Here is a 12,411-nt window from a genome sequence, read left to right on the forward strand (position 1 = left end):
TGCTTTTTTAATCTGGTTTGTTTGTAACTGTTGATTTTGTTTATGCCACACCTTAGCGGAGCTAGGGATAAAACCCAGTGCTCTTCATATAATATATAAATCCCAACCCTGAAAGAGCCTCCAGTGCGGCACCTTTGGGAAGGACGAGGAAAGAGAGGTGTCTAAAATCTCAGGGCTAGGACGGATGAATGGAGATGTTACTGAAAATCAACGATCAACTAGTATGATGATGCTGATGACGATGATAACGACAGTGATGACGTGTAGAGCAGCTATATCTGCTGTGCTCAGGGCTTACTCCTGGCTGTGCACTCAGGAGTTAGAGGAGTAGCCCTTTCCCCCCTCCCTTTATCCCAGACCAAGGACTTCACTATTTAAAACAAACCACACAGAGATCCCAAAGTCCTTCATTATCTTTGTGTTCCTCTCCACCCATGATTCCATTTTCACAGCTCCTTCACAGCAAAATGTTTTAGAAATTGCCATTTTTCTCACTGTCCCTTGTTCCTCACCATCATTAGAAATTTCCTTTTGGTTGAATCAAGTTGCCATTTCTTTTTTTGTTTTTGTTTTGGGGTTGGGTTTTGTTTTGTTTTGTTTTGTTTTTTTGAGGGTTGGGGCCATACCCAGTGGTGCACTCCTGGCTCCGTGCTCAGGGATTACTCCTGACTGGCTCAAGGGGACCATATGGGATGCCAGTAATTGAACTTGGGTCAGCTGCACGTGCTTGCAAGGCAAGCACCCTACCCACTGTACTATTGTTCCAGCTCCTTAGAAATGGTCTTTGATCCCTCTTTATCATTCCCCTCATCTAATGAATTATTAATATAATAAATAATTCACTTTATTAACACAAAAATGTTTCCCAATTTTTAATTTATTGTTATTTCTATTAGTCCTTAATCTAAGCCATTAAGTTTTTAACTAGACTATGTTGCAACTTGATTTTCCGCCTTCATTCTGATCTGGGGATTTGGCCACACCAGACAGGGCTCAGGGGCATACTCCTGACTCCACCAGGAATCGCTCCAGCCCGTGCTTGGGGAACCATGTGTGGTGCCTGGGATCGAACCTGTTAAGTGCCCTGCTGGCTGTTCTGTCTCTCTGGCCCTGCCTTTTTTTCTGCCATTACTATAATCCGCTTTTCTTCTCGAATTTTGTCTGTTCTGTTTTTGCTTTCTTTTGAGGGGTGCAGTTTGCGCCACACTTAGTGTTCACAAGCTATTTCTGGCTTCACTTCCTGCAGTTCTTTGGGTAACTAGGGACTCAACCAGGGCCAGCCGCATGCAAGGCAAGGGCCTTAGCCCTCTCTACTATCTCTCTGGCCCCCATTTTGTTTGTTTTTTACCTGGGGGACCACTCCCGATGATGTTTAAGAGCCCCACCGTGTATATTGCTATCCTTGGAGACCGTGGTCATATCTGTGCACATAATAGAATAAAATGGACTATACCTTGAATTGAGGATCTTGTCCCATTTATTATTTCCAGCTTTAATATTAACATATGTCCATCTAGATGACATATACTTACCAAGACAGCTTTTGGCAGAGTGGATTGCTGTGAGCAGTCATTCCTAAACCAACTTTATTGTTACTAGCCGAGCTCCTGACCAGTGCAGAGAAGAGAGCCGAAATGCAGAAACAGATTGCAGAGATGGAGAAGAAGCTAAAAGAAATCCAAACCACACAGCAAGAAAGAGCTGATGAGCAGGTCATCTATCTCATTCTCTCTCTCTCTCTCTCTCTCTCTCTCTTTCTCTCTCTCTCTCTCTCTTTCTCTCTCCCCCCTCCCTTCTCTTCTCCCCCCCCTCTCTCCCACTCCCTCCCCCTCTCCCTCTCCCTCTCCTTCTCTTATTATGTAAGGTGAAAGTCCTTCTAAACCCCTCATTCCAAGATTTTGGCACTTTCTTAGCTACTGGTTTAAAATAAATTAAGCAGAAAATAATTTAACAGTTTTACATGGATTTGGTCATTTGTAATACAATTGATGTTATTCATTGACTAGTCACATTAGAAACCATTGTTCTGTTCCTTTTTACTTTAAGTTTTTCATTCTTGCTATATTCTATTAAAATGGGTTTAACCAGGTCAGGGAGACACACAGGCGGCTGGAGGCCATACTTGGCGTGCACATGACCCCAAGCATCCCCTGGCGTAATCCTGGTGGCCCCAGTAGCCCTGGAACTGAGCAGCAGTGTGTTACTGGTTGAATATTACTGGGGGCGGCCCCAGGCCCCTGAGCTCAGCCTGGAAGGCCCTCCATATAAGTAAAACAGAGACCAAGCACATGCTTGGCATTCTTCAATTGGGTATAACAGTACCCAGTAATCACTGTATCACTGTCATCCCGTTATTCATCGATTTGCTCGAGCGGGCGCCAGGAATATCTCCATTCGTCCCTGTCGAGTGCTAGTGTAGCCCAATGGTGTCTGCTCGCTCCAGGAACATGAAGAGCCTCAAACCGTTTATTCAGGGTCTTGGTGAAGAAATCGGACCATCTTGCAGGTGGGCGGCCACACGATCTTTTGATGTCCTGTGGAACCCAGTCGGTAACAGCTCTAGTCCAGCAGTCATCTCTGAATCTCATTACGTGTCTGGCCCATCTGATTTTTGACGGCTTGGCAAATGAGACAGTAATACTAACATATAAATGATTGGAAAGAACCTTTACTAGTAAGGCATGTCACATGGTTAGTGGCTCTACAGAGGGAGAATTTGGTAAAACTATCTTTGGAAACTGACATTTTTTATATCAGAGGGACACATTCACTGTTTTTTATTTAATGCAAATAGAAGGACATGGAGATGCCTGCAGAGGAGACTGATGGGCCAGGAATTGCTTCCGTGCCTCAGCAGCTGCCAGGCACGACTCCATCCACTTATGTTTGTCCAGTGAACTCGGCCAGGTAGGACCACAGTGGTGGATGGGCGGTGCTTATAGCAGAGCCCTGGGAACCGGCCTCGGGCTTTGCAGTGATTTGTTGTCCCCTTGCTGTTACAGTCGCAGGGCAGGTGTTTGGAAGCCTCCATCGCAGCATCTGCTTTCTAATGAGGGAGGATGGGCTTCTAATGTTTCTTAACGGGAAAAACATGTTTATTATAGAAAAAATCAATGATTCTCTTAAATCGTTTATTTTGTCCACTAAGATGATGGCTGTAGCATTGGTTTTTCTTTCCTTGTATGTTGTTTTGCATTACACTGTTATCAATGATGGGGTTGACATGCAATACAGCATTTTAATACCATATCCCTCCATCACAGTGTTCCCCTCATCTCTCCACTTTCCATTCCCATTTTGCTTTTTAAAATTGAGGGCTTAATATTTTATAATTGGCTTACATGTTGAGATAGCTTATCGGATATATATCTGTAGCATTTTTAATGACTTCCATCTTTAAAATTTTGTATTGATGTTTATTAGAATATTTTCTTTATTGTACTTTTAAGAATTCAGTGTATACTATATATGTTTTAAACATTTCTTCACAGGGAGACTTCAGCAGTACACATTTGGCAGGACCAATCTCATTGTAAAAGTGAGTTGCATTTGACAAGCTTATGTAATACGTACTGATAACAAATACAGTTTGTAATAACTGGTAAATATTTTCCTTATAATAGAGGGAACTTTAAAAAAATATATAGAAAGGAGGACTGAAAAAGATAGTATAGCGATTAACATGCTTGTCTTGCATGCAGCCTCCCCAGGTTCAATACCTGGTACTACATGTGGTCCCCAGAGCACTGCCAGGTGTGACTCCTGAGCACAGAAACAGGAGTAACCTCTGAGCACAGAGTACAGTGAGCTCTGAGGACCGCCAAGTGTAGTAAAAAGGGAGTTAAAAAGGAGTCTAAGGTATTTTACCTTTAAATCATGGAATTTGAGTATAAGCATATGATTTGAGATCGAGTGAAAGTTATTTTCACCAGATTCTTCTGTGCTGTGACATACTGAGCTTTAATTTAAATTCATACTACCAAGTAACCTTTCACTTAGCTGCTGTCGACTGAATAAGGCATTTAGGGGTAACCAGCAACGGAGACTGGAAAGTGGATTTTTAGAAAAAATGCTTAGAACAAAAGCTATTTTGCATTCAAATTTATTTCTCTTCTGGAGAAATGAGGGGAGGCTGTCTGGGGGGCAGGGCCGGGACAGCAGACAGATAGTACAGCAGCTCAGGTGCTTGCCTTGTGTGCAGCTGACCTGGGTTCAATCTCCAGCATCTCATATGGTCCCCCAAGCCTGCCAGGAGTGATCTCTGAGCACAGAGCCAGGAGCAAACCCTGAGTACTGCTGGGTGCAACGCCTCCCTCCGTCCCCAACCCCCAAGAAGAAAAGAAAATTTTTTTTTCTTTTTGGGTCACACCTGGCAATGCACAGAGGTTAATTCTGGCTCTGCATTCAGGAATTACCCCTGGCGGTGCTCAGGGGACCATATGGGATGCTGGGAATCGAACCTGGGTCGGCCGCGTGCAAGGCAAATGCCCTACCCGCTGTGCTATCGCTCCAGCCCCAAGAAAAGAAAATTTTTAAAAAATGTTAAAAATATGAAACTGAAAAACTTGTTTTTGTTTTGTTTTTCAAGGCAATACAGGATATTGGGGAAATGTTTGAACCCAGAAAGGAAAAAACATCTTTTATCAGTGGGGTATCAAGGTGTCTGAGATTTGCTTCAGAATAATTTAAAGTTGGGATTTGAGGTTTGGAGAGTGATAGTGAGGGGGGAGCAAAGATGAAACCAGATCATCTGTATGTTGGTAATAACCTCAACTTTTGTGTTTAAAATTCTTAATATGGAACATTCGGTCTGCCTTGATGTTACACAAAGGTATTATTCATCTGGATGTTGAAGAGCAGGGTACTTACTCCGCAATGCTAAACTGTGCTCTTTGCTTATAGGTCCCAGTATACCATTCCCCATTTTTGATGAGTTTCTTCTGCCAGAGAAGAGAAACATCAGGTTTGAAGCTTTTGTTGTTACGCATAGACATTTTTGTTGTTGTTATTAATGGGAATGAACTAGGGGGCTCCTCCGATCTGTCATAGGGCAAACAGATGCTCACAGGGATTGTCTTTTCCCAGTCTTCCTGCAGATTCCACACAGGCTTCAGCCCAGCGAAGACCCCTTTCGATTCTCAAAACTTCAGAGAGCATCACATCACATGAGGAGGTGTCTCCGGATGTCTGTGTAAGATCAGTATCCCTACATTCATATAAAGAGAGCAGTGGACTGCATTGATCGGTTCTTACAAAAGTTTAGGGCTAAGATTGAAATCACTGTGTTGAAATAACATGAAGAAATGCTCAACATCATTATCATCAGAGAATGCAGGTCAGAATCAGAGAGATGCTTTACACCCACTAGGATGGCCATTAAAAATAATAACAATAAATTAAGTGTTGGTGAGGGTATGGAGAAATTAGAGGCCTTTTACATTGTCAGGACTGTATAAAAACACAAGCTACTTTGGAATTTGGTGGTTCCTTAAATGTTAAACATAGTTACTATATAACCTAGTAATTTTCATATATTTACATGTATATGTACATATATATGTCTAGAATATACAATTAACATGTTTTAATTTCTCGGGGCTGGAGCAATAGCACAGCGGGTAGGGCGTTTGCCTTGCACACGGCCGACCTGGGTTCAATTCCCAGCATCCCATATGGTCCCCTGAGCACCGCCAGGAGTAGTTCCTGAGTGCAGAGCCAGGAGTAACCCCTGTGCATAGCCAGGTGTGACCCAAAAAGGAAAAAAAAAGAAACATGGTTTTTTTTTTTTTTTTAATTTATTTATTTTTAATTAGAGAATCACCGTGAGGGTACAGTTACAGATTTATACACTTTTGTGCTTATACTTCCCTCATACAAAGTTTGGGAACCCATCCCTTCACCAGTGCCCATTCTCCACCACCCGTAAACCCAGTGTCCCTCCCACCCTCCCCAATCCCATCTCCTCCCCACCCCACCCTGCCACTGTGGCAAGGCATTCCCTTCTGTTTTCTCTCTCTAATTAGCTGTTGTGGTTTGCAATAAAGGTGTTGAGTGGCCACTGTGCTCAGTCTCTAGCCCTCATTCAGCCTGCAACTCCCTTCCCCCACATGGCCTTCGACTACAATGTAGTTGGTGATCGCTTCTCTGAGTTGACCTTTCCCCGGAACGTGAGGCCAGCCTCGAAGCCATGGAGTCAACCTCCTGGTACTTATTTCTACAGTTCTTGGGTGTTAGTCTCCCACTCTGTTATTCTATATACCATAGATGAGTGCAATCTTTCTATGTCTGTCTCTCTCTTTCTGACTCATTTCACTCAGCATGAAACTTTTCATGCCCATCCACTTGACTACAAAATTCTTGACCTCCAAAAAGAAACATGTTTTAATTTCTCTTGTATATATCCAGAACATGTAGTTCTAGATAATCTAGAATAGAATATATACTTCTAAATATATCTAGAACATACTTCTTTTCTTTGTTTTATTTCTGAATTTTTAAATTTCTATATATGTCTAGAATATATTTATAACATATAAATTTTATAGCAAACATTTATGTCCTAGATAAAATAAATTAAAACATGTTAATTATATAGTCTATACATATATATGTATTGAAATTAAAATGTTCACACAAAAATATCTTCCATATTGATGATCAAAGCTACATTATTCAATAATAGCCAAAAATAGAAATAGTGCGATTCCTGACATCTAATGCATGGATAACAAAATAAATGTTATTTATACGTTCATTGGACTAATATTTGACCTTAATAGGAATGAAATTTGCCTTGAAATTTACCTCAAAACATGAATTTACCATGAAAATACCTCAGGAAGTAAATGAAGCAAAACACAAAAGGCCACATATTGTATGATTGCATTTATATGAAATGTCCAGGCTAAATCTGTAAAGACAGAGTAAATTTCCAGGGATGACGGAAAGAAGAGGCTGGAAATGACTGCTAATGGGCTTGATAAAAATGTCTTGGAGGGGACTGGAGCAATAGCACAGTGGGTAGGGCGTTTTCCTTGGGCGCAGCCGACCCGGGTTCGATCCCCGGCATCCCATATGGTCCCCTGAGCACCGCCAGGAGTAATTCCTGAGTGCAGAGCCAGGAGTAACCCCTCTGCCCCAAAAGCAAAAAAAAAAAAAAAAAAGTTCTGGAGTTAGATATTGGTGATGGTTGTACTACCTTGTCTGTATGTTAAATGTTAAATGCTGTGCTGAAGGGTACTGAATGGCGGAGTCTTTTTTTTTTTTTTTGGCAGGGGGCGGGGGGGTCACACCCAGCAATGCTCAGGGGTTATTCCTGGCTCTGCACTCAGGAATTACTCCTGGCATTGCTCAGAGGACCATATAGGATGCTGGGAACCGAACCCAGGTAGGCCGCGTGCAAGGCAAACAAATGCCTTACCTGCTGTGCTATTGCTCCAGCCCCTGAATGGGTGAGTCTTTCGGTAGATGAATTACATCTCTTTTTCTAAGTGGTGGGGGAAGTCACTAATTCAAAATACATTTAAAATAATTTTGCAGCAATAATTTTTGTAGCGAAGGAATTTTAATATAAGAAATGCTGGGACTGGGGCTGGAGCGATAGCACAGCGGGTAGGGCATTTGCCTTGCACGCGGCCGACCCGGGTTCGAATCCCAGCATCCCATATGGTCCCCTGAGCACTGCCAGGAGTAATTCCTGAGTGTAGAACCAGGAGAAACCCCTGTGCATCGCCGGGTGTGACCCAAAAAGCCAAAAAAAAAAAAAAAAAGAAATGCTGGGACTGAAGCAATAATATTGGCCTTGCTCACAGCCAACTCAGGTTTGGCACCCCGTATGGTCCCCCAAACCTACTAGGAGTGATCCCTGAGCATAGAGACAGAGTAAGCACTTAGCACAGCTGGTATAGCCCCAAAACAACCCCCCCCAAAAAATATATAGATAGGTAAATAGATAGATAATGCCCGTTTCGGTAATGGAAAATTTATTTCCATTTCTGGGACGATAGCACAGCGGGTAGGGCGTTTGCCTTGCATTCGGCCAACCCAGGCTTGATCCCCGGCGTCCCATATAGTCCCCCCAAGCACCACCAGGAGTAATTCCTGAGTGCAGAGCCAGGAGTAACCCCTGAGCATCACTGTGACCCAAAGAGAAAAAAAAAATTCAAAGTAAATAACCTTTATTGTTGACATCTTAAGGAATAAAAATCATCATCCCTTTTCAAACCAGCATCTAGAAATTTGAAGTTGAAGAGAATTGATTATTTAACCAACACTTTTTTTTTCAATCTTGTGGGACCAGTGATAGAACCAGATAACCCCAAGCTATATCCCCCACCCCTAATCTGAAGGATTTCTTTTTTTTTTTTTTTCTTTTTGGGTCACACCTGGCAATGCTCAGGGGGCCATATGGGATGCTGGGAATATGGGATGTGCAAGGCAAACACCCTACCCACTCTGCTATCACTCCAGCCCCCCAGGATTTCTTTTTTTTTTTAGTGTTTTGGTTTTGGGGCATGGCTCAGGGCTTGTGCATGCAAGCTTTGCATTCCACCCCTTTGAGCTATCTCCTGGCTTTTTAAGAATATGAATAGTTTCAGGGACTGGAGCTATAGCACAGCAGGTAGGGCATTTGCCTTGCACACGGCCAACCGGCCAACCGGAGTTCGATTCCCCGCATCCCATATGGTCCCCCAAGCACCGCCAGGGGTAATTCCTGAGTGCAGCCAGGAGTAACCCCTGTGCATCGCCGAGTGTGACCCCCCCCCAAAAAAAATATATGTATTAAAAGAAAAAAGAGGGCTGGAGCAATAGCACAGCGGGTAGGGCGTTTGCCTTGCACTCAGCCGACCCGGGTTCAATTCCCAGCATCCCATATGGTCCCCTGAGCGCCACTAGGGGTGATTCCTGAGTGCAGAGCCAGGAGTAACCTCTGTGCATCACCAGGTGTGACCCAAAAAAAAAAAGAATATGAATGGTTTCTCTGAAAACTTTTTAAAAGGAGTATGGTGAGTTACTAGAATAATTTAAAGCATTTTAGGGAATGACTCCCTCAGTAAAACTTTTGTAAACATAGTACTTTTTTTTTTTTTTTTTTTTTTTTTTTTTTTTTTTTTTTTTTTTTTTGCTTTTTGGGTCACACCTGGCGATGCACAGGGGTTACTCCTGGCTCTGCACTCAGGAATTACCCCTGGCGGTGCTCAGGGGACCATATGGGATGCTGGGATTTGAACCGGGGTCGGCCGCGTGCTAGGCAAACGCCCTACCCGCTGTGCTATCTCTCCAGCCCTACATAGTACTTTTTAAAATTTACCTCTTTATTAAGTTATCTGTTCATTCAGCTGTAGAAATACAACTATTGCTAGATCTTCTTTGTCTTGTTTTAAAATTTTTTTAATTTATTTTTTGGGTCTTGTGCCACACTCAGCAGTGCTCAGGTCTTACTCCTAACTCGTGCTCAGGGACCTTCTGGGATACTAAAGATCAGACCTGCAGATGTCAGCCACATGCAATAAAACACCCTACCTGCTCTAGCCCCTCTTTTCTTTTTTTTTTTTTTTTTTTTTTTTTTTTTTTTTTTTGCTTTTTGGGTCACACCCAGCAATGCTCAGGGTCACTCCTGGCTCTGCACTCAGAAATTACCCCTTTCCGTGCTCAGGGGACCATATGGGATGCTGGGAATCAAACCCAGGTCGGCCATGTGCAAGGCAAACGCCCTACCCACTGTGCTATTGCTCCAGCCCCTTTTCTTTTCTTTTCTTTTCTTTTCTTTTCTTTTCTTTTCTTTTCTTTTCTTTTCTTCTCTTTTCTATTCTTTCCTCTTTTCTTTTCTTTCCTCTTCTTTTCTTTTTCTTGTTCTTTTTTTTTAAAAAAAAAAAAAAGCCTCCACCGTGCTTTTATACCCTCTGCCTTTTCTCTTCTCAGGAAATCTTAGTTCAGTGTTCACTAATTTATTCTTTTGTCCACTCATAAATTTCATATCCTTTTGTACACATTGGTCAATTCCTCCAGTACTTGGCTTTACACCTTACTTACCTTTGCGTAACCTCCCTGAGTTCTTTTTTAATTTGCTGTGAGTGGCAAATTTTCATCTTTTATCATACCTGACTAGTATCCCATTATATACATGTACAACATCTTTATTTAGTCCCGTATCAACAACCACTTCAGTTTTATCTGTTGTAAATTCCCTCAGTAAGCATTGCCAGGAATAGCCCCCAAATTTGAGCACACAGCTTAGGGCAGCCCATGAGCACTGCTGAATGTGACCCAAGATAGTTGGGAAAAGTCCCTAGTAATTTTCTTTTGTTTGGAGAATCGTTGTATTGGGGGGGGGTGTAAAATCATTTGTTGTTTTTAATAATAGAAAAGCTCTCTCTTCCGATGTTGTGATGTACTGTTTAAACTTGTCTCCCACCCTAGAGATTCAGGTATGCTGCTTCCGTAGACCCTGTGTTGAAGATGACTTCCCCAACGTGTCTAAGTGGGAAAGATGACTGTTCACACTCTTTGAACCATTCCCGAATGTCTCTGTGGTCTTTGTTTCAGGATGAACTCACAGGCATCGAACCTCTGAGTGAGGATGCTATCATCACGGGTTTCAGGAACGTGACCATTTGTCCGAACCCAGAAGACACTTGCGACTTTGCGAGAGCGGCTCGTTTTGTGTCCACCCCTTTCCACGAGATAGCAGCCTTGAAGGACCTCCCTCCTGACGCTGAGAGACTGTTGCAGGAAGAGGATCTAGACGGGAAGAGCTGTGAGGACCAGCAGATCGCTTGTGGCACTATCTACAATCCACCGCTGAGCATCAAGAAGCTGAGGTGTGTGGGGCCCCATATCAGGTGGAGGCGTGCTCTCATTTCTCGCGTGCTGGTCAGTTGTGAGCACCGATTATCCATCTCTGTAGTGCCAGCCCAGCCCTGTACTGAGTGCATACATGACAGTTAGGCTTCCTTAGGTAGAGGATATGTCGGATATAATCATTGATTTCAATACGGACATGAAAGTAAGTTTTGTGGGTGCCAGAGAGATAGGACAGCGGGTAAGATGCTTGCCTTGTATGTTTTTCAATCTCAGTTTGATCCCCGGGATCCAGGAGCACCACTGGGAGTGATCCCTGAGCACTGAACCAGAGTAAGCCCTGAGCACAGCCAGCTGTGCCCCCAAAACAAAAGTAAATTGCCACGGTCATGAAACTAAGAGGTCCAGGAAAGTACTATCTGGGGAAACTCAGCAAAGCATACCTGACTGGGAGGAAAGAGATAATTATTCCTCTTTGACTCTGAGATAAAATAATAGTGATCACAGGGCCCAAGCACTGAAAAGTCAGACCCTCACAGCGTGGCCCTATGCCCCGCTCCAGCAACATGAGGATCTCCCATCCCCCCCCAAAATCACATTATATCAAAACATATATGCCATTATGGGGGGGGGGTTGGTTGTGGTTGTGTTGTTGATTTTGCTTTTTGGGTCCCACCCAGCAATGCTCAGGGTTTACTCCTGGCTCTGCACGCAGGAATCACTCCTGAATGCCATTCTGTTTAAGGGGGAAATATGTATCTTAATATAAAAGGATAAAGGTAGTCTGCTCAAGACTCCTTTCAAGTAGGCAGCAACCAATGTATGTTTCAAAAGTGGATTTTGCTCGTGAGACAGGAAAATGAATTATGTATAGGGTTGAGGGAATGGCGTGGGAAGTCAGACACAGCCCGTCTGTGAGTTATCCATATTTACATGGAAGCTGATAGGAGGCTAGAGTGATAGTACAGTGGGTAGGGCATTTGCCTTGCTCATGACCAGGCCAGAATCAACTCCCAGCATCCCCTAACGTCCCCTGAGAATCACCAGGAATAATTCCTGAGTACAGAGCCAGAAGTAAGCCCTGAGCTCTCTAGGGTGTCCCTCCCCCCCCCAGAAAAAAAGTTATAAAATTGCTTTTTCAGGGTCCAGGTTGTAGTTTAGTAAATGGGAGAGCTCATGTTTTGTATATGCAAGGCCCTGGTTTGATACCTGGCACCAAAGGGGGTGAAAAATGACCCCATCAAAGTTTTTCTTTAGCTTTAATCACATTTGCCGGCATGCATTCATGCCGAGTGATTTCAGTTTTCCTGTTCTTGCTGTTTTTTCCCCTACTCAGGGTACTCATGCTGAGCCACATCCCTAAATGATCTTTTCTTATTGAAGGGTTAAAAAATATATATATATTAAGAAGGAATAAAGAGGAACAAAGTTAGTAAGTTAGTGTCTTTGTTTAAAGTTCCCGCAGAGTTGAGAATGGTTGTGTAGGCATTTCCTATAAGTGAGATTCAGAACTTTGATGCTAGGCCTTGCTTGCAGAGCACCGTTCCCTAGATTCTGATCATGGGTTTTCCACATGTGAGCATCGAAGATAAAGTGAAACTTATTCCTTTG

At 43.1% G+C, this 12,411-nt stretch overlaps 1 protein-coding gene across 1 annotated transcript in view; it reads left to right on the plus strand.

Moving 5' to 3' along the window:
* BUB1B (BUB1 mitotic checkpoint serine/threonine kinase B) overlaps nucleotides 1-12,411 on the plus strand; it is a 58,173-nt gene that overhangs the window by 29,831 nt on the left and 15,931 nt on the right. The window contains exons 10-15 of the mRNA XM_004609765.2: nucleotides 1,600-1,712; nucleotides 2,795-2,907; nucleotides 3,492-3,538; nucleotides 4,903-4,963; nucleotides 5,086-5,191; nucleotides 10,546-10,820. Coding sequence (XP_004609822.2) covers nucleotides 1,600-1,712; nucleotides 2,795-2,907; nucleotides 3,492-3,538; nucleotides 4,903-4,963; nucleotides 5,086-5,191; nucleotides 10,546-10,820 — 715 coding nt within the window. The remainder of the gene's footprint in view (nucleotides 1-1,599; nucleotides 1,713-2,794; nucleotides 2,908-3,491; nucleotides 3,539-4,902; nucleotides 4,964-5,085; nucleotides 5,192-10,545; nucleotides 10,821-12,411) is intronic.

The sequence above is a fragment of the Sorex araneus genome, chromosome 3 (assembly GCF_027595985.1).
Source record: "Sorex araneus isolate mSorAra2 chromosome 3, mSorAra2.pri, whole genome shotgun sequence".
Lineage (NCBI taxonomy): Eukaryota > Metazoa > Chordata > Mammalia > Eulipotyphla > Soricidae > Sorex > Sorex araneus.